Source organism: Acinonyx jubatus, chromosome C1 (genome assembly GCF_027475565.1).
Source record: "Acinonyx jubatus isolate Ajub_Pintada_27869175 chromosome C1, VMU_Ajub_asm_v1.0, whole genome shotgun sequence".
In the NCBI taxonomy this organism is placed as follows: Eukaryota; Metazoa; Chordata; class Mammalia; order Carnivora; family Felidae; genus Acinonyx; species Acinonyx jubatus.
Genome location: NC_069381.1, coordinates 13,053,000 through 13,075,000, shown reverse-complemented (window position 1 = coordinate 13,075,000; position 22,001 = coordinate 13,053,000). Strand labels below are relative to the sequence as shown.

General features: G+C 56.9%; 1 protein-coding gene across 2 annotated transcripts in view; it reads right to left on the bottom strand.

Annotated features, from left to right (window-relative positions):
* IGSF21 (immunoglobin superfamily member 21) overlaps positions 1–22,001 on the bottom strand; it is a 229,636-nt gene that overhangs the window by 6,675 nt on the left and 200,960 nt on the right. For both annotated transcript variants that reach the window (XM_027060264.2, XM_053207990.1), the window contains exons 5-6: positions 5,477–5,592; positions 2,308–2,782 (exon numbers count right to left, since the gene is read on the bottom strand). In XM_027060264.2, coding sequence (XP_026916065.1) covers positions 2,308–2,782; positions 5,477–5,592 — 591 coding nt within the window. The remainder of the gene's footprint in view (positions 1–2,307; positions 2,783–5,476; positions 5,593–22,001) is intronic.

Genomic DNA, 22,001 nt, shown 5'->3' with positions numbered 1-22,001 from the left:
GATTTTGACTCAGTCTCATTTACCAGTGTTCAGTTTTTCATTTGGTGCCTTTTGTGACCTTTGGAAAAACTCCTGGTCTACCTCGACGTCACAAAGCCACATTCCTATGCGTCGCTTTAGAAGCTTTATGATGTTGGATTTCACATTTAGGCCTGTGATTCATCTCAAATTAATTCTTGTGTGTGCGTGAGATAGGGGGCTGGGGTCATTTTGCCCTTAAGCGTCTCTGGTTGTTCAAGGCTGTCTGTTAAAACAACTTCTCCTTCCCCATTCAACAGCCTTGGGGCCTTCGTCAAAAATCAAGATGGACTGTCTCTCTGGGTTCTATTTCTGAATTCTATTCTGTTTTGTCCATCTGTTCGTCTACCATTGGAGGGGCTGGGGTGGGTGTGTATGTGTGTCACGATCTGATTTATAGCTTAAGCCGATCAATCAGGACGAAGAGCAGAATGGATGAGGGTGGGAGCGGAAAGACCAGCCTGGTGGCTGCGAAATCCAGGTGGGAACTGGGTGGTCGGAGAGGAAACCACCAGAAGCGGCAGATGTGGGGGCAGGTTCTTGAGGCTGGCTTAGACACGGAGCATGGGCAAAGAGCGGGAAAAGCAAGCGACTCTGAGGGTTCAGGCTCCGCCAATGGGAAGAACGTAGTCGCCATCTACGAGATGGGTTCTGGGACCACCAGGCATCCGTCTTCTTGTGGGGAGTAGTGTCTGAGCTGGGGGAGGACATCCCGGCAGAGGGAACAGCAGAGATCGCGGGGAGGCTCTGGGCCGCCCTGGCCTGACCTTCAAAGTCCTGATCAGATGATTGGATTCTGTGTCCCGAGGTCACGTGCCCATCCTACTGCCTCCCCGCCGTGGCCAGAGAGCAGGGTGTCCTCCACTCTCCCTCGCCCCGCCCCCCAGCTCATAGCACTCTCCCCTGGCCACAGCCCCAGCAGATGGCACAGTGGTGAAGAATGTGGGCCTGGTGTCGGACCTGGCTGGCTGATCTAAGGAGAGTTACTCCAGGCCTGGCTGGCTCCCCTCACTTGTGAAACGGGAATAATGACAGCGTCTCTCCCTGCCCCATAAGCTCACTGCACCTGTGCCAGGAGAACTTGTAGGCAAATCATCCTGCAGGGAGCCTGGCTTCTGATATTTATGAGCTTACAATTATTCTCTCCATTCAACAGGTCAGAAAACTGAGGCTCGGGGACCTGAGGCCTGAGATCCCACCAACAGACGGCAGCCAAGGTTGGATGGGAAGCCAGCCCGGGGGTCTGTGTCATCCCCCCGATTTGGCACCTGCGTCTTGGCAGCCTTGCAGTGTCCTCCGCTCCTCGCTTCCCCCGGGGGTGCACACACGTGACCGCGCATGCCCACTGCCTGTGAAGGGGCCTTGCCCTTGCTCCGATGCGGGGGGCGGTGGGGTGCACGCCAGCACGGCTCCGGTCAAGGGAACCAGCTGCGATCAGGGACCGGGCAGGCGAGTCCTTAATCTGACTTGGGGTGCGGGAGGGCAAGGGGGTGGAGCAGGCCAGGGGCAGCACCCCCTCATCACTGCGATGCGAGCTGTGAGCTGCACACTCACTTTTCCAGCTGCTCTCAAGTCCTTGTCTGGTCTTTCCCCGTGTCGGTGGGGGTGGGGCAGGGCACCATCCCAGGGAAGCCGAGCTTTGCTTGGGCAAGAGGGGCAGGGGACGGCTTTCCTGGGGGAAAAAGCGAAGGGGTGAGGCTGCTCTGCCTCCCAGCCCGGAGCAGATGGCATCCTGAGGTTCACATTTGCCAAAGGACAGTGGGAAGCGCGGGGGTCCGGAGAGGGTGGTAGGGGCAGGCTGCGGGTTGATGAGGTCCCAGCGCCTAGCACAGGGCCGGGCAGTAGGGGGAGCTCGTGAGGTCTCCAAGGAATGACACGCGGAAGTGCTCGGGGGCAGCTGCCCGAGACCACGGATGTGGCACAGTGAGAGGCTAAGAGCGAGGCTCTGGGGCCACAGTGTCCACCTTTGAACCCTCCTCTGCTTAATTACTCACTCAGCAAACTTCTCCGACTCACATATTCGCGATACTGACGGACCAAATTCCCCTGATTTCTAGTGTTCCTGACCCCGTCCAGCAAGCTCTACTGACCTCCCTGTGACCACCCACGTTCCCCAGTCCAGCTCAGCAAACCTCCTTAAGAACCCCGGCCCTGATCTCTGGGCCTGCCCCGGACGCCTCCGTGCCCCACCCCTCCCCATGTCTGAGGTGGCCGGCGACCCAAGGACCCAAGGCTCCCCGCCCCCCAGCTCTGCAGGGTCCCCGCAGAGCGGCACCCACCAAGTCTTACCCAGCGTGACCTCTGCCTGCATGGGCATCGACAGCGCTGGGTGCTTGACCTCACAGCTGAAGAGGGCCTCATTGTCGATCTGTGGGTTGAGCGTCCAGGTGAGCAAGGCACGGACCTCCACGGTGCCGTCACTGCCCGGGGTGTGGCTGTGGCGCAGGAAGTAGATGGGCTCGGCGCTGTGGACCCAGCGCGGGAACTCGCGGCTCACCACCGTCTCTGGGACGTTCTCGGTGGTCGGCTGGAGGAGGACGCCGGGGTCCGGGGTCAGGCTGTGGGCGGGGCGCTCTGTGTAGGGGCGCCCGCCCCGGTTCTCGGCGTCCAGCAGAGACAGCGACCTCTGCATCTTGGTGTCATCTAGGTCACGGTGCAGGAGGCTGCGGAAAGGCCTGCTGTCCTGGAAGGGGCCAGAGCTTGCCTCCAGCGGCTCCGTCAGGGGCACGGCATCGATGGGTTCGCCATCGCGTTTGAAATAAACCTGAAATTACAAGGAGGGTGCGGGAAGCATTTCATGACCGATGGTGGGACCTCAGAGGACCTGGCCACAGAATGCCCGTTCTCCCAAGGCCGCCTCCTCCTTCCGGATGGACTCTCCCTCATTCCTTTCCCTGCAGCACCCGAAGTACTCTGAGCCAGCTCAGGTCGAGGGGGACACACACAGCTCCTAGTGGCAGAGGCCAAGCCCACCTCCATCTTTACCAGCAGGTGAGCCTCTTGGAGCCCCAGTTTCCTTACCTGTAAAGGGGAGTAAGGACAGCTGCTCTGGGGGCTGTCGGATGCTTCAATGAAACAATGTACTGAAACAGGGGCCCAGGGCGCAGCCCCAGCAGCCACCTGGGCTGCGAGGGAGAGGTCTGTGCCCACCTGGGGACAGCATTTGGACGAGGGAGAAGGTAGGAAGGCGCCTGAGAGGAAGTGAGCCATCCGAAGAAGAATGACGAGGAAGGGATCTCCGTGGGCGCGTTTTGGAGGTTTGCAACCAGAAGGAAGGAAACAGGTGCATGTGTGGGAGAGAGCGAGGTGTGGGGATGGGGTGAAAGCAAACATCTTCTCGTTTTCTCTAATGGGGAACCCAAGTTTTGAGAGGCGGCATTTAATTTAATTTGCTGTCTTTTATGTTGGTACGTGTGCCCAGAGGCCTGTGGGGATTGGGTGTATTTTTTAATAAATCAGGTAAATAAATCGATGGGAGACAGGGAGAGAGGAGGGCAGGAAGCAGCTTTCTCAGGATGCTGGCGCAGGTGAGGGGAGGGAGGAGGATGTGGGGGAGGAGAGGAGGGGGGCTGCGGGAGAGGGGAAGGGAGAGGAGGGGGGGATGAAATGTGGGACCCGGAGAATCTGTCAGTTTATAGCTCCAGCGAAGGCTCTCATATGCACATAATAGCCTGCTTTGGGTTTTTCTTTCTTTCTTTCGTTTTCTTTTGAAAAGTGCTTCAAAAGCAGGTTTGTAATTTATACCAAAGAATTCTTTTAAGTTCTGGTGTCCCAGGCAAACGTAAGATGCCTGGAAGGCGGGGAATTAAGGATCTTGTGTGTGTATATGTGTGTGTGTGTGTGTGTGTAGAGAGAGAGTGAAATGTCTTTTACATCTATGTGCAACTATATATATGTGTATATGAATATTGAATATTTTATTGCCATATCTTAAATGGCAGGAGCAGGCAGGGGTTGGGGGTGGGGAGTCTTCCTGCAGCCCCAGGGCCATGGGGAGACTTTCTTTGTGTGTGTCCTCTGGGAAAGAAGTTGTTCTTTGGAGAAAAAGACCAGCTTGTCTGATTTTAGAGAGGCCAGACCTCTTTATGGGCTCCAAAGGGGGAAACTTGGGGACCATTTCCTGCTCTCACCAATCGCTGGGGTTGAAGTTGCCTTTTTATCTATCTGTCTCCTTGGGACCATGAGGTATGGGTGCAGGGAGATGGGCCTTACCAAAGCCTTATTTAAGCACCCCTGTCTACTGCCCCACCTGTGTCTCTGCACACCTGCTTACTGCCCCACTTGTACCTATGCAACCTTGCTTACGGCCCCACCTGCGCCTGTGTGCACCTGGCCACTGCCCTGTATTGGGTTTCTCTGCACCTGTTTACTGCCCTGCCCTGAGAAGCTGGGTCTATCTAGGTCTAGATCCTGGGGTGAGACTGGCCTGGGTCCCCAGGTAACCCCATTGCATCACGCCTATGAGACAGAGTCTGGAATTCATTGTCTCCCACCCTGAACTCTAACCCTACCTATCCTCTGCTCGAGCCCAGCCCCTCACGAATCCTAGTGATACCTGAGACTCACAGTGTCAAGTGTATTATACAATTCTCTTGGAGGGAGCCTTCACAGCACGTAGCGCGTGGATTCTCAATATGGGTTCAGGGAATCTTAAGGGTTCCACACAGGTGCTTCAGGGCTCCATAAGGGCAACCTGACCTTTCTTCACTCTTACATGTTTTACACGTGGGGCTGCGTGTTGTTTCATTTGGACCAAAGAGGTCCTGGTGCTCCTAAAAAAAAGCTGAAAATGTTAATGTTGTCCACTCCCTAAGCCTCTTTGCAGAAACTGGGAAGCAGAGGGGAATCTTTCTGCTTAAGGCAGAGCAGGGGCTAGAACCCAGTTCTCTCTGTTAGTGCCCCCACCGCTTGAAGTGGCCATGACGATAATGCATGAGCTGGGCTGGCGGACCTCAAAGCAGTTAGGGTGGGTTGGATTTGGTCCAAACAGGAACTCTCTTTCTTACCTTCCTTCCGGCCTTCCTCCCTTCCCTCCCTCCACAGTGGAATTGGAGCTGGAGGGCATGAACTTGAGTCCCACGTCCGTCAAGAATATTGTAGGTGACTCTGGACCCGTCCCTTCCCCTCTGTGGGCCTCATTTGTCCCCATTCTGTCTGATAAGTGGGGCAGGGCTCTGCTTGATGCTGGGCTTCCCTAAGGACCCACTGTGCAGTTCTGGGACCCCAGGGTCCAGAAAAAGTGGGGTTCTGTGCTGGGATCTTGGGAGCAAGATCCCAAGGGTGGGTCAGATGAGTAGATGGGGTCAGACCAAGGCAGATGGCTCAAGGCAGGGGCTCTCACCCTCTCCCCTTTATTCTGCAAAGTGGACGCCACGGTGACATCTGCAGCTGGACAAGTCACAGGGCAGGGTGGCCCGGCAGGGACAGAGGAGGAGCTGGGCACTCCAGAGGTACTCACCATGGGCGCTGGTTTCCCTCCGGACACAATGCAGACCAGCGTGAAGTTCTGGGCTTGGTAGCGGCTGAAGGGGGCGGGCATGTCTGCGGCCATCACTTCGATGGAGGTGGGGGGAGCTACCCAAGAGGGAAGGACAGCGAAACAAAGGTTTAGTGGAAGATTCAGGAAGAGATCCCCTGAGATGGGCCAGGTCCCGTGCTGGGTGCGGGGAGCAGGAAGGGGAGGAGGGTTGCATGACTCTAGGTGGTGTTACTGGCACCAACTGCAGTCGGGACGATGTCCCTGCCGGGCACACAGACAAGGGCTCGGCCTCAAGGGGTCTACAGCCTGCTGGGAAGAAGGTCATGAATCAAGGGACCATACAGTTAAACGTGGGAAGCGCATCAGGTGCCGGGAGGTGTAACAGGAGGAAAGGGGCCCCTGCCCAAGTCTGAGCAAGTTCTGTGACCCGAGGAAGCAACCCGAGATAAAGGACACGTGTGGCAGTTGGAGGGAACAGCATATGCGGAGGGCTGGAGCATGTCAGCCCGGGGCAGGCGGCAGGGGGAGGGCAAGGAGCTGGGGATGGGGGCGGAGGGGCCCTGGGAAGTGTGCGGGGTGCAAAGCAGAGCCACTGACTGTAGTTTACCGCTTGCAGTGGTGTGCTAGGGCCGGTTCCTAGCAGCGCCTGAGACCCACATGTGCCATTTCCAGGACTGCTCTGGTAGCCTGAAATCGGCCACAGTAGGCAGCTTTACGCCACGGAAACTGGCCCCCACCACAAACCAAGGCTTTTTGTGTCTGCCCCAGCCCCCCGAGAGGGGGTTTCCCAGCACACCACTGGTCATGCGTTTTCTTCTTTGTCTTGAGAGCAGTGGGGAGCCATTGGAAGTTTTAAGCAAGAGCAGCGCCACGATCAGGATTGCATTTTGGACGCTGAAAACACACAGTGTGACTCAGGCTAGACGGGCTGTCCATTTAGAGCAGGGTGAGGGCAACAGAGAGTAGGTGGCTTTGAGAGGCATTAAGGGCCAAGAGCTGCCTCTTTCCTTTCTTTCTGGAAGTTGGTGTAGTTTGGCTGGTCCCGCCTCCCACTGGCTCACTCTGCTCAGCAATCACTGGCTGGTGTGACAAAGCCAGGGCTCCTGGGTGGGCACTGTGGGGTAGTGGAAAGGACACCCGTGGAGCCATTGGGAACCTCTGGATCCAAATCTCAGCCAGGTCGCCAAACCTCCACGTCCTGGGGCAAGTTACCAAAGCTCTGAGCCTCAGTTCCCCAATCTGCTAAATGGGAGTAAAACTTGGCAGATGGATGTGAAGGAGGGGCCAGCTCCTAGGTGTGAAAGGGCTTAGCACATGGTAGGAAGCTACTATTCTTTTTTATTCTTTTTTATTTTTTTTAATATTTATTTTTGAGAGAGAGAGAGAGAGAGAGAAAGGGAGAGAGCAGGGGAGGGGTAGAGAGAGAGGGAGACACAGAATCCAAAGCAGGCTCCAGGCTCTGAGCTGTCAGCATAGAGCCCTACGTGGGGCTCGAACTCATGAACCACATTCACGTCCGGAGCCGAAAGAGGACGCTTAACCGACCGAACCACCCAGGTGCCCCAGGAATCTGCTATTCTTCGGATTCACACTATTATTTCCGCAGTCCCCTTGCATTCAGGAGGACAGGAGCCAGGATCTGAGGACTTCACTTGGGAAGGGCTGTCCATTTTGGCTTACCCAGCCTGGGGTCAAGCGCAGCGGGGGAAACGGAGAGGATGAAGAGCCGGGGCCTTTCCTTCCTGCAGGGGGTTTTCACTCCAGGTAAGTTTAATTAAGCTCAACGAACATTTCCTGACACCTACTAGGTGCCGGGCATGGTGCCAGGCGCCTGGTGATAAAACAGAGAAGCTCACAGGCTGGGGGGTGGGGGTGACAGCCGCCTGGCCACTCTATTTTGAGGTCTGGTGAAAGGAAGCCAGGTATGAGCCATTCATTCATTCGCGCAGCCACCACGCGCTGTGCAATTGGCAAGGGAAGCGGCATGAACAGGAAACAATGGGAAAACAACAGATGCAGAATTGTAATTAAGTGTAAGATTGTATAAAGCAGGTGGTAAGTGGGGTAGGAATTCCGCGAGGGGAAACATACACGGAGCGCTTCAATTACCCAGAAGTCCCAGGTTCTGCCGTGAACTTACTCTAAGACTCCAGTGAAACACCTGGGGCCCCACGGCAAGAACCCACGATGCAGCCAGGAGCTGTGCTAAGCCCTTAGCCTGGGTGAACGCAGGCAATCCTCCCCATCAGTCTCCAAGGTGGGTGTGTTTACTCCCATTTTACAGACGGGAAACTGAAGAGGTGCGGGAGGCCGTCCCCGGGTTCACAGAGTCAGGATCTGAACCTGAGCGCCCCGACTCCAGAGCCCCAGCTCTGACAAGAGGCTGTGCCTCCGTGGTCTTTGGAAAGAAGAAAAGAGCTCGTTTCTGTGGGTGCCTTTAGCCCCACGTGGACACGTTTGAGCCACGGGGAACCCTCACGGACGCCTTGTGACCCAGATCCCTCGGGAGCTCTCCTGTGGGTGGCTCTACTTAACTCGGCTCCCCCGGAGATGAAGGGACCACGCCAATCTGAGCTTTGGCGTAAAACTCGGGCGCCGCTCGTGGTCGTGTGCACGGATGTGAGGATACCCTCCAAGAATCCGACAGGCTCAGAAATGGCACGAGGCACCTTCGATATCGCTCATCCTTTCTCACTTTCATTGAGACCCTTAGAACCTTCCTTGATTGGACTGCTCTGGGGAGCAGAGATGATTCTTACAAGATGCCTGGGGTGGGGGGTGGGGAGTCTAGAAGTTTTTCTTATTATTTGCATCGCTATTGTCAGGAGGAAGGACAGGACAGTGATTAAAAGTGTGGGCTGTAAATCAGCCTACCTAGAGTTCCAAGACCAGCTGTCCCACTTACAGGCTGTGTGACCTTGGGCAAGTTACCTAACCTCTCTGAACCTCAATCTCCGCCTCCACAAAAGGGGATTACAGGGTACCTGTGACGATTCAGTGACATAGTACCTGAAAGGTGTTTTGAAAGTGCACCCTGTACGTGTCATCGGCACTTATTAGCAGGATTCATTACTAACATTCTTTCTGGAGGCTCCCTGCTACTGGGCAGGAGAATGAAAGGTCTCTGCCTTCGGGGGCATTCACAGGTAAGTGAGAAGCCCAGAAGGTGCCACCGGGCACCTTCCAAAGCAGGAGTCACTCACCCCACGTGCCTGTTGTGCACTCGAAAGGCGTTTTTGAGTTCCTGTGTGCTGTCAGCGTAAAATACCCACTGAAGTTCGAAAGCCATTTTAAAAAGAATGTCAAAGGTATCACTAATGTTTTATAGTGGTTATCTGCTGAAGCTATATTTGGGCTCTACTGGACTTCATATATTATTAAAATTAATTCACTTGCAACGCTTTTCTCAATGTGGTGATTGGAAAACTTATAATTACATATGGGACTTGCATGGGGTCTCTGTTGGACAACACTGGTCGAGACCTTCCATTTTACAGGTAAGCAAACTGAGGTCAGAGAGGGGGAAATTTGCCTACAGTCACACTGTAAGTCCGTTGGCAGAGCCCAGACGGGCACCCGCCCTTCCAAAGCCTGGCCAGGGTTCTCTGCAGAGCATGGGCGCCCCTGTCCCCAATCACACGCACGCGCGCCCACACACACGCACCTTCGTGCGTGCCCACATCCCCATTCCGGAGATCTGCACCCTCGTCACGCACGCTGCCCACGCAGACCCTGATTGGGAGACGTGTCCCTGTCCCTCGTTATGTTTCCGAGCAGGTGTTAGCAATGTGTACAGTTAATCAAGCTCCTAAGACAATAACAGATTTCGGTTGTACGGCCGATGACACAGCAGAGCTGTAATAACTGTGGATGCTTATTTCTGCCTCCATCCCTTCCCAGACCCCAACGCCATCCCCACGCTCATCCCCACACCTGTCCCTCTTACAATCTCTGGCCGAGGTCACAGCAAGCAGCCCCCTATGTGCCCCCTGGGATTGGCCCCGCGGCCCCGGGAACAATTGTCCAGCCAAAGGCAGATGGCCAGCGGCGGCCCAGGCATAACTTCCATGCAGCTTCCTGGACAGGAACAATCCCGAGGTCCAAGCTGGGCTCTGGAATCAGCACGATAAAGCAGGCCACCTGACTGTGACCCACGTGGCATAGAATGGCAAAGAATCCACCAAGACCCCTGGCTCAGCAGTCTCTCCCCCGACTCTTCCGGGCCAGGAGTGTCTCATTCCTGTGGATCTGAGGGTGCGTCTTCAGAGGTGTCTGTGCCGAGGCAGGGCTCTCCCGGGGGGCGGGGAGCACCCACCTGCACCATTTACCTGAAAGGACCGTCCTCAGGTGAAGAGACACCGAGCAGGTGTGTTTGCATCGGATGCATGGCTGCGGTCACGGCAGTAAGAGCCCGGATATGGGCGGAGCTTTAGGATTTCCAAGCCACTTCCGGACACGTTAGCGCACAGCCGGCCCTGGGCAGTAGGAAGACCCCGCCCCCCAACCCCGCCTGGCTCTACACGTCCATGGTCGCACAAAGACCACCACCACCGAACTCCCCCGGATCCCCTGTCCCCAAGTCCAGCCGGTCAACGTCTCAGTTTTGTGTGACTTCTTTGTCTTAAGCAGAGAGGGTTGCTGCTGGAAGTTTCTTGGACCCATTTTGTCCAGCATCGGGACAGGTAAAGTGTGCCTGCCCGTCCGTCTCAGCGGCCGCCACAGCCAACTTCTGCTGCCTCTGTCCCACGACCATCCAGGGATGCCGTTATTTTCTCCTTCACAGTTAACATCGACACAGTGAGGTAATGGTCGGGTGATCAGTTTTATGAAATTAACTCTGAAATATTGCCTGTCTTTATCTTGAAAGCAGAACTTTGTTTTGGTCATCGTAACTCACTTTGAAGATAATGCGATCGTTCACTGCTCTGTAAATCGTCTGGTGGCCTTTGAAATTTGGGAACACAAACCTGTCCTCATACAAACCCCGGCAGGCCCGTGTCTAACTGCATCTTCTAGAGTCCGGTTCTCTCCCCGCCCGTGGGGTCCTCTCCAGCGCCTGCCGGGTCCCGGCTCCGAGAGAGCCACACCAAGGTTCCGGTGCAGGCCCTGCTACCAACATCGCATGGGACCACGGGCAAGTCAGCTGACCCACCGGGTGTCAGTCCTCCCATCTATAAAATGGGTTCAATAAAACACACCCTGCCAACGTTTCTGCTTCCAGGATTTTTGAGAGGAGGAGCAAATGAGGAAATGGACACAAACCTTCTATAAGCTGCACGAACAGAAAGGGACTATTTATATTACCCCTTTGACTGCCCACGCCCCTTCCTGGCCTGAGGGAATTTCTTTCTCTTCCAGGAGTGGCCCTTGTCTGGGGGAGGGATAATCCGTCCTGTTCTCTGGGTACCGCAGTGTGACGGTGCTGGGCACATTCCTGCTCTGAATGTCATTTATCATGGGGTGGTAATCAATCAGACGTGGGGAGGGGTGGGGGGGGGGAAGAGAAGTTCAAAATTATATTATTTGCAAAAAATCCATTCTTTTCTCTCAGCATGCCTGCTCTATTGACTGCCTTCCCTTCAATCAGCAACCAGTCATTATACCGAATTGCAAGGAAAAAGAAAGCCACCCTCTTAATATATAAAAGTGTCCATGCGTGAATACAAATGTCCCTCCACGTTCCCTATTTTTAATTTCTTCCTTTTTTGGGAGGGGGGTCTCCCGTCACAGTGTCTTTCCATCCTCTCCACCGGTCTCTCCGGCTTCTACAAGACGCTGCTCGAAGGAGCACCTCCTCCAGGCAGCCACCCTGCTCCACACTGAGCTGCCCAAGGTTCCTTCTGCAGCTGGCTCACCTCCTCCGTGCCCTGCACAAAGCGATCCTTCTGCTGGTTAACTCTGCCTCATCCTTTAGGGCTGGCCTTAGCGACTGCCTCCCTCGGCAGCCTTCTAGGACCCTGCCAGACTCGGTCAGGGCTTATCCTCTGGGCTCCTGGAGCATTGTACACCTGTCGTTCTCACAGGTGCCTGTCATCCTGTCCCGGGTCCACGTCTGTTTCCCCAGGAGACTGTGCTCCCGGACGTCTGGAGCTTCGTCTTTTGCCCACCTAACCTCAGAGCTGGCACAGGCCTGCCACACAGGAGTTCAAGTTCAATTCTTGTTTTGTTTGTTCCTTCCCTCCTTCCTTCATTTCTCCCGGCCCAGGCAAGCACAGAGCCCGTTTGTGGAAGGGATCCCTCGAGACCCTGGAATGCTGTGGGCCCTGCCTTGCTTTGACCAAGGCCACCTTCCCCAACGCCATGCTCTGAACGCACTGAGAATTTGGGGGGAGGTCCGTGAACACCCTAAGCTCCTTCTAACCCCAAGGCCTCTGCATCTGACACCCCCACTAGAATGCAAGCACCATGAGGGCAGGGACGCTTCTTATCTATGGTCACATCCCAAGGTCACATCCCGAGGGCCGGACACACAAGGATTTGCTCAGTAGTTATTGGTCAAACGAATGAGTCGGGGGAGGGACCCAAGGGTCGTGCCCCCCCCCCATCCCTGCCCCATTTGGAAGGGCTGAAGTCTCTGGCCCCGCCCAAGGCCCTCCCTCCTAGCAGGAACCCAAGAAGGAGAGAGACCCCACCAGTGGGCGGGGGCCTCCAGCAGGAAAAGAGAGCAGAAAAGCACACTCTTTGGTTTATGGGAAAATTAAATATCGAACTGAGGAGTAATAGCAGCCCAGGGAAAAAAAGGCCTGACAAAAAGCCCCCGAATGGAGCCACCATCAGCGACGAGATAGACAAACGCCGCGTCTGTGCTTCTAGGGGCGACAGCTGTTCAGCCGAGCCCACCACCCCCTCCAACTTGACACTGGGTAGAAACCCACGCGCCGATGCCATCGACGGATGGGGACCTGGGTCTAGGGCGTTGCCAGTGTGGGTGGGCCCTGCCCGGGACCCTCCCTGCCCCGGGGGTGGGGGCCTTTCTGAGCGGATGGGGTCACCAGGGGACTTCTGGTGGCCGCGGGCATAATCCGTCCCCCCGCCCCCAGGCCTCCCCCCTCCGCGGGAGCTGGCTGGCAGCATCGGTTCACCTGCCTCGGCCCTCCCCTGCCAGCTGCTGTGCTTACGCAGTGGCGGAAGATAAAATTAACAACCCCAACTGGAGGCTCTGGCTGACTGCTCTGGGGGAAGCAGGGGGGTGCCGGAGGAGGCGGGGGGGGCGCAGCCTGTGAGGCGGAGAATCGGTGGGGCTGGGACAAGCAGGACCCAACTCGGGTTACTGCTGACGGAGAAATAAAATCCCTTATGCTCACGCACGCACGTGCACGCACGCGCACGCACACGCCCCGACACACTCGAAGGGGCGGCGGGGACGCCAGGTGCAGCATCGTAGACGACGCGCTTAACCTGGTCGCCGTCACAGTGTGTTCCCCGGACCAGCAGCATCAGCCTTACCTGGAACTTGTAAACTGCCAACTCCCGAGCCCCCTTCCAGACCGGCCGAAACAGAACCCCGGGGGCGGGGTGGGATCCAGGCTTCTGGGTTTTAAGAAGCCTTCCAGGAGATTCTAATGCGAGCTCAGTGTGAGAACCACTCTTTGACTCTTGTGAGCCCCGGTCTGCTCATCTCTAAGTTAGGGGTACTAAGACTCACTGGGGCCACAATAGGTGCTCGGTGAACAGAGAAAATTACTGCTGGCTGGGACAGCAAGATTCAGGCAGAGTTAGAGAACCTCTATTCGGCTTTTCCTGGACCCAGCAGACAGGGCAAGGGTAGAACTCTCTGCCCTGAGTCAAAGGACCTCAAAACCCCCAAGTCCCCCCCCACAAGCAGTTCAACTTCAGGCTCATGCCTTGATTGGCTGCTTGGCAATGTTCCCCATTTGTTTTTGTTTTTGTTTTTTGATTGGCTTCCTAGGCCACCAGTCCCGTGTGGACCCTCCCCCTGCCTGGGGTCTCCTGGCTGGAGGCAGCCTCTGCCCAGCAGCCTGTCTGCAGCCACCGTGTGAGCCGCGCCATTGTAGTTTATGTGGCAATAGAGCAAATGTGTTCAGGCCCATGATAGGTGCCATTTCTGCAGAGACGAAATCTATGGGGTGTGACATGAATCCGTTTTAAATAGCAGCAAGGCTGGCTATTCGGAGGATGTTTTCAATGTATCCCAGAGGTATATATTACACACATGGGCGATTTCACCAGGTGCCATATTTGCAGCTATATGAAAAACGCCTGTGGAAGCTTGCAGAAGCCTGGGGAGGCCCTGGCTGGTGGGGAAGCACGTTCGAGATCTGGCCAGGGGCAGTGGCATCCAGCTCAAGTTCTTTCTGCTCAAGTTCAAGTTCAGCCTGCTCTCTACTTTTCTCCCCCACCCCCACGCCCACCAGAGAGCAGTGGGCTAGAGCTTAGAGAACAAGTTTGGAGGAAGCCCCCCCGCCGTTTCCCCCCAAAAACCTCTGTCCTTTCCAGCAGAACTGAACCCCCAAGAACCGGGGCCTTTGTGTTTGGGGGCTCAGAACAGGGCTCACCCTTGGCCTTCCCCACTCAGGTCTGGGGCACTTGGCCTGAAGCCACCGCCCTCCTTAGGCACTTGCTAGTTTCCTGGCCTCACCCATAGAGCAAGGGTGACTCTGGAGTCACTGGCCCATGTGGGGTGTTCGTGGGGACTGAAGAACATAGCAGGTGCCACCCCAGCCAAGCTCCCAGCAGGGCCCCAACTCTGCACCCCGGCCCCAGGCTCTGAGCTGTCAGCACAGAGCCCGACGCGGGGGCTCAAACTCACAAGCCACAAGATCATGACCTGAGCTGAAGTCGGACGCTTAACCGACTGAGCCACCCGGGTGCCCCAAGGATTGTGTCTTTTTAAAGAGCTGGGTGAGGCAGAGCCATGCTTCATTCCCAACGGGACCAACTCTTGGCTGGGGTGGAGGGGCTCGATTTTGGTGGGGGGGGCGTAGGTCTCAGAGATCCAGCACGTGCAGCCTCACCAGGGCCCCATGGGCGGGGCCTGGGCCACTTATTCATCTCTGACCCCTCTAACCTCGTCCCTCACCAGGTTCCTTCCCACCTTGGTTCTCTCATCTGTAAAACGGGGACTGACATAGTACCTGGTCACAGGTGTTGGTGCCTCGTCACAGTACCTGGGCGTCACGGGGCCATCGTGAGGGTGAACCGAGCTCATGCTTTGCAGGATGCCTGGTACTGGTGAGACCATACCCCCACTGGCCATCATATGTGTGAACAGCAGCCTCTATCGCTGGCCTGGGCCAGTGGCTGGCCTTTGCCTACACCACTCATTCTGGTCACAGGCCTGAGAGGCCCTCACTCTGGGGACACTTGTTCATCCTGCTGACCGGGGGCCCCGGGCGTGGGGGGCACAGGGCAGCCCTCAGCGAACATGCGATGAGTTGATGTTTGCAGGGGTGACTGGGAGGAGGCTTTGCTCAGTGAGCATCCCCCTGCACCCAGAGTTGAGGGCCCACGGGGTCCCCAGGCACACAGTGGGTGGGGGTGAGGGGTGGGGAGAGCACTTGACCAACATCTCCACTCACTGGTGGTCACTCTGGGGGCAGGTTCCGTGGTAAATGCTTTAATGCATTAGAGCCTCACCCATCCCAGGAAGTAGGGGTAGTTCTCTCCTTTGATAGACGGAGTAACGGGGCTGGGCTGGGTCACCGCTGAGGTCTGCCGCTCAGATCTGGGCAGAAGCTACAGCAGGAGGGCTGGAGATTAGAGAGGGGGAGCCGGTCCTGAGCAGCTGTGTGTGAGGCGGTGGGACTGGTCAGCAGAGCGGGGCCGGCCCCTCCCTGACGGCGGCCCTCAGGAGTTGGGGCCTGTCCTCTGATGGGCTCGGGGTCCACAGGAGAGTCAGCTGGGAGGGTGTGGCTGGGGCCATCATTCCCAGCGAAAACCTTCTCTACCCAAACTCCTGCTCTCAAACCCCAGGCCCATCCAGTTCCCATGGCCTCCCTGGAACACACGTCCCTGGATTCGGGGCCCTGTTCTGGCCTCGCCTTTCCTCTCTGCCCGGGGCCAGGCCTGGTGGACGGAGGGCAGGCAGGGCCCGCGGTAGCCTGACATGCCAGGACCGGGCCCAGCAGCTGGCCTCATACGGGCTCGGGGACCAAGCTGCTGTATCCTGGCCCTGCCACCTGCGAGCTGGGTGACCTTGGCAGGTCACTTTCCCCCCACCGTGCCTGTTTCCTCATCTGTAGCGTGGGGATCATCGTATCTATGTGACAGGTGCTTCTGTAAGGTATTTAGACCCTGGCATGGCACCTGCAACACTGAATAGAGGTCAGCCGTTGTCATGACTGTCCCCTCCTTACCCGGGCCTTGGGGTCCCGCCACACAGCAGTGCTCTCCACCTGCCAAGCTTTCCCTGCTCCTACACCCTCGCCTACAGGGCTCCTTCTGCCTGAAATGTCCCTGTCCTGTCTGCCCCCAGCCCGGCCTACGAGGCCCAGCTGTATGCCACCTCCTCCATGAAGCCTTCCTGATGCCTCCTCCTGGAGGAGACCCTCTCCCTGGGCACCCCCACAGCTTGCAACCTAGCCCTCCCCTTACCTTCACTTGCCTTCTGCTCGGTTCTGGAAATCTGCACTCTTCTCTGTCTCCCCTGTCCTTCGGGGACTCCTTCAGGGACTCCCCTATCCTGCAGGGACTCTGCTCTGGACGCAGAGACAGGGGCTGAGAGTCTCCGTTCATCACTTGCTAGCCGCGGGATCTCGGGGAAAGTTGCTTCCTCTCCCGGAGCCTCGGGCTCCCCGTCTTTGAAATGGGGATACGTACAACTGCTCTCCCCCCGGCACCGGTGAGAATCAACCACGAGAGTGTTCGTAAAGGACCCGGGGCAGCGCCTGGCATGTAATAAGCCCTCGGTCGGTGCTAGTTTCTGCTGTGAAGGTTATTGTGATTATTAGGACTTATTTGCTTTTAAGATGATCACTCCTAGAGCGCGCGTGAGGTATTCCTGCCTCCTCAGGTAACAGATGGGGAAACAGTCCAGGGGCGCCCTGCAAGCTGGCGGCAGAGACAGGACCGCTGACTCCCAGGGCAAAGCAACCTGCAGAGTTGATCTCAGTGTCCCCTTCTGTACAGGGAGGGGTTAGGTCCCTCTCCCCAGGAGCGTCTGTCCACAGGAAGCAGACCCCGCTCCAGGGGCCGGCTCACTGCCTCCCTCAGCGCCCCTGCCCTCTTTCCCAGCTCCGATACAGCTCTGTTAACACCTGTACCCTCAGACTCATGCCTGCTCCTTAAATCACTGGGCCCGAGGCACCGCAGCTTCAACGGCCACATATCACTTGTAATTAAGGGGCCTGTCCCAGGGACGTGAAGTTTACCTTCTGCCGGAGACACTAAATCCAGCTCCCGGTGGTGGAGGGGATAAAGCATCGCACTGACCTAACACCTGTCAAGGTTTAATGATGCGCCTGCGGGCCTGCTCTGGCGGGACCTGGGGGGCGGCCAAGAGGGTCAGGTAGTAGGTGGAGAGAGACGACCCCAGAACAAGAACTGAGCCTCCTGGTCTGTGAGACACAGGAAGTCCAGGGAGCTGGTGAGGGTCTCAGGAGGCGGCAGCCACCTGCCTGGACGGTTCAGGGAGCAGGTGACTCTCTACCGCTTGGCTCAAGAGGGCACAGAGGGCCATTCTGTGAGAGGCTGCAGACAGGCTCCTTAGCCAGGCGGTCTGGGTTTGAATAACAAGCTCTGCCGCTCGCTTGCTGGGTGACCTTGGGCAAGTTACTTAACCTCTCTGGGCCTGTTTCCTCATTATCAAAATGGAAATGCTACAAGTCCCTACCTCCTAAAGTAGTGAAGATTAGAGGAATTAACATACTTAACATACTGGAAAATGTGTGGCATATGGCGGCTGCAAAATTCACCTTTATTCTAGTATGATCTGGCCGACCTACATGAACATGAATCTCTCTCAGTCGCTCCCCCAAGGCAGGCACATGGTGGGGGCTTATGATATTGGGTGAAGCGGGACGTGTGTGCATAAGGAATCAATGGGCAAATGGTCTGTTTCCATCAGGGAGAGGCCGGTCATGTCAGCTCCACGGCCCTACGGACAAGACGTGCAAAGCAGCACAGGACGCTTGGCTAAGCCGTCTGCTCCTTCCAGCCTCGTCTGCGGATCAGAGAGGTCATGCAGCTTTCCAAATCACACCCGGCGTGCACTTCAGAGGCCTTGCCTCCACCCCAGCCCAGGGCTCCAGGCCCCCCCCCTCCCCAGAGGAAGAAGTCAGAGAACATTTGGGTTCTTACTCTAGGCTTCCCTTTATCAGCAGGCTCTGTTTTCTCTTCTGTGAAATGGGGACACTGATCTTGCTGACTTCCCAGACAGCTGGAGGAGCGGCTGATGATGCAGCCCAGGTATTCCCTGCTGTCTCTGTTGAGAGGCTACGTGGCCCAGGTCCCTGTGGCAGCCCCATGGCCCCACACTCAGAGAGGAGCGGTGACCCTCCGTCTTCCCAGCAGCCTCGTGTAGCGGGAAAAAGGGGGGCTCCTCCTTCCCGCAGATCTGAGCTCAAATCCCATCTCACTCACTGCTGTGCGACGTTGGGAAGCTTCCCTGCCCTCTCTGTGTAGGGCATGTAGTACCCACTGTAACTGAGGCAGCATAGGGCCCGTCCGGGGCGGGGAGACCAGAGGTGGGGCAGCGGGTAACAGAACGTGCTGGGCCTGTTGCCGAGTACACAGTGGGCTTCGGTCAAGGGCGTGCCTCCTTTGCAGGGCTGTGTTCAGTGAGGGAGCGAAGGAGGGTTCTAGAAGGAGGTTTCTGTCCAGGAGGCGGTCAGCAGGCTCGGGCCTTTGGGGCTGACACTGGGAAGCGACCGTCCTTGGTAGATGACCCAGTTAGCTCCAAAGTGCTCCTCTGAGCCCCAAACCCATCTGTCTGGCCCTTCTCTGAACGGGCTCTCAGCCGGTGACCTGAGTGTTAGCTACAGGCCTGTGGGTGGGCGGGTGGGCAGAGCAAGCATCCTTCCTCCAGGTCCCTGGCCAGGCTGAGGCGCTCAAGACGGCCGTGCGCAGTCTCAACATGCTCTGCGGTCCATCTTGGAAGACCCTGGCCGCGCTGGCCCCGGCCCTCTGGGCCGCAGCCCCACTCCAGCAGCCGAGCCCGGCCAGCTGTCTCAGGCCCCTGCTGCCTCTCGAGCTGTCCCCTCGGAAGCTCCAGCAATCGGGACGGAGGCCTGCAGACAGCCTTCAGATCGCGGCCCCGGCTTCTCCACCCCTCAGCCCATTTCCTGAGGTCACCGTCTGCTAAGCGGGACCGCAGGTCTCCTTGGTGACTTCTCAGGGACCATCTCCATCCACTGCCGGGTCCTGCCATCTCCTCCACATCTGCTCCCAGCTTTCCAATTGGTCCCCAAGTCCTATGGCTTCTGTTTGGAAACGCCTCGTATCTTTTCCAACCTCCACGGCCCAAGGCCCGAGCTGACTGGTGCTGTCTCACCCACTGCGGCTGCCCGCCCTGCCCTCCGACCCAGGCCAGGTGCCGTCTGTATTCTCCATCTCGTTTACCCCTCACAACAGCCCTGTGGGAGTAGTGACCTTCACTGCCCCGGTTTCCAGAAGACGTAAAAGAGGCTTGGAGAGGACAAGTCACAGCGAGACTGGGGAGGGGGTGGGACGGGACCACAGCTGTGACTCCGCTCTTCCTGCCCTCCTCTACCAGTGCGAGCGTGGGACGCCACGGCAGTCGCTGCCCGGTGTCACTTCCTGCGGCTCTGACTCCATTCCCTGGCCTCACTGACACTTACAGGGGGGAGGTCAGGACAACATGGGTGGGAAGTAAAAACAACGGTCCTGTTTAGGGGCGCTCACTAGGAGCTTGGGACACGGGCCCAAGAGGGGAGGTGCTACGGTAACCCCATTTAGCAGACAGGGAAACTGAGGCTCAGGCGGGGAAATAAACCACCTGCCAGTGTAGTGTGGTGGCTCAGCTGAGGGCTCTGGAGCCAGCCTGCCCGGGTCTGGATCAAGCTCAGCTGTTAGCTGGCCCGTGCCCTCGGGCCCATTTGTTAGGGTTTCTGCTTTCACACTTGTCAACTGCGGAAGGTAATAGTGGCGCCTCCTTAGATAGCTGTTAAGACAATTAAATGAGCTAGCAGGTGCGGGGCAGAACTGTGCCTGGCATACAGCAAATGCTCAATAAACATTTGCTGCTTTTATTATCGGGAGTTGCAGAACTGGGTTTAAAACCTCTGCCTGAATCTTACGTTCACCGCCTTAAATACTCCCCAGCTCTCTAAGGGAGTAAACACTATTTCTCGTCACCCTACTTGGATAGAGGGCTCATTCTTCACTGGGGACCTCCCAGCCTTCTCCTGGTTTCAATTTAGAGGACTTTGGTCACTCACTGTCACTTCTCCAGAGTGGGGGGGGAAGGGGTGGGGGAGGGGAGGGGGTTTGGAGGAGGGCCTGCCTGGATGGACATTTGCTTGGGAGACAAGAGTGCCCAGGCCTGGTCCTCAGGACCCTGGGGGCTTCAGGACTGGGACGTGGGGGTTTGCGTTTGCAACCCGTCAGCACCCCAAAGTCCTCTGCGGCTCTGGCTTGGATCCCAACCCGCCACGTCTCCTCCCCCTCCCCTTCCCCCTCCCCCTCCTCTTAGCCGCCTTGCTCCCTGGAGCCTGTGGCCACTGCAATCGCCTGGGGCCAGTTCATGTAATTAGTGTAGGCCCAGCAGGCAGCTTATCCGCTCAGGTTCCAAGACAAGGAAGGAGCCGATCATTTCCCACCCGGCAGGCATCGTGGGCTATGGAGGGGGCTGCACGGCAGCTCTGAGTCTCGCCTTCCAGCTACCCTGCTTGGGGTCCCCCAGGGATTCTCAGACCAGCGGCCTCCCTTCATTGACCTAAGCTGTCCCCTGGACCGCCATATACTCTGAGCAGGAGCTGGATCTGCCTGGGAGATACACATCTCCCCACAGCTGTCCTGCACGCAGGCAGGCTTCCCGAGACGGGGTCTGCAGACCGCCGCCTGCTTTTCCGCTCGCGTCCTTCAGAGAGAAAGAGCTGTGTTTCTCCTTTTTGCTCAGGCCTATGGCGGCCACACCAGGCCTTTGAGGGGTGCAGGCTCAGATCCCCCATCACTTTTGGAGCCGTGGACATTTCTCCTTCCCAGGTCAGGAGAGGTCCTTGACACTCCAATTATTGGCCCTGGGAATGTGCTGCTTCTTCCAGAGAGGAGCACTGGGCTGGATGTCCAGAGAACAGAGTTCAAGCATCTGGTCCCAGAAAGCAGAGCTCCAGGCCTCTAGAAATCCTAGGTTCTGGCCTGGCCTCGTGGAAGCGAGCTCAGCTCCATCACCCACAGCGTGCCACAGTCTCCTTTCCTCTGAGAGCACCGGCCAGCCCAGGGTGAGCTTCTTGTCACAGGGAAGCTCGAGGAACTGGCCCCAGGAGGACTTCCTGGGGACTCCCCACCCCAAGTCACACAGCAGGGGAGCAACAGAGCCAGACTGGAGATGGCCAGATGGCTTTAAAAAGCATCAGAAGTATGTAAGGACAGACGTAGAGGTCAATGGAATAGGAGGGAGAGTCCAGAAATAAACCCTCACATTTATAGTCAATTGATTCTTGGCCAGGAGGCCAACACAATTCAGTGGGGAAAGAAGAATGTGTTCCAAAATGGTGCTGGGACAACTGGTCACCCACATGCAATTGAGGGAGGCCGACCTCTCCTCCACAGCACGCACAAAAACTCCCTCAAGATGGATCGTACACTTGGGGCGCCTGGGTGGCGCAGTCGGTTAAGCGTCCGACTTCAGCCAGGTCACGATCTCGCGGTCCGGGAGTTCGAGCCCCGCGTCGGGCTCTGGGCTGGAGCCTGTTTCCGATTCTGTGTCTCCCTCTCTCTCTGCCCCTCCCCCGTTCATGCTCTGTCTCTCTCTGTCCCAAAAATAAATAAACGTTAAAAAAAATTTTTTTTAAGATGGATCGTACACCTAAACGTAAGAGTTTAAACTATTAAAACTCTTGGAAGAAAAGCAGGAGTGCACTGTGACCTTGGGTTGGGCAGAGCCTCCTCAGCTGGGAGACCCAGAACACAAGCAACAGAAAATGAGTAGATGGAGTGAACCTTATCCGGACGAACTCCCTTCGTCCTTCACAGGACACCAGCAAGAAAGGGGAAAGGTAACACGCCAAAGGGGAAAATGTACACAAATGTGACACGCGATACGGCCCTCACACCTGAAATAGAGGACTCTTAGAGCGTGATGATGAAAAGCCAGATCACCTGGTTGAAACGAGCAAACGATCTGACGGGATTTCTGCAAAGCAGATCTCCGAAGGGCTACAAAGCCCCCGAAAAGACCATCAACACCATTGGCCGTCAGAGCAGCGCAAATCACATTGCAATGAGAACCGCTTCACGTGCGCTAGGACGGTCGCCTTCAGACAGACAGGCAGCAGGTGCAGGTGAGGATCTGGAGAGACTGGGACCCTATGCCACTGGAGGAAAAGTCAAAGGGCACAGCTGCCTGCCCGCCCTCAAAAGGCTA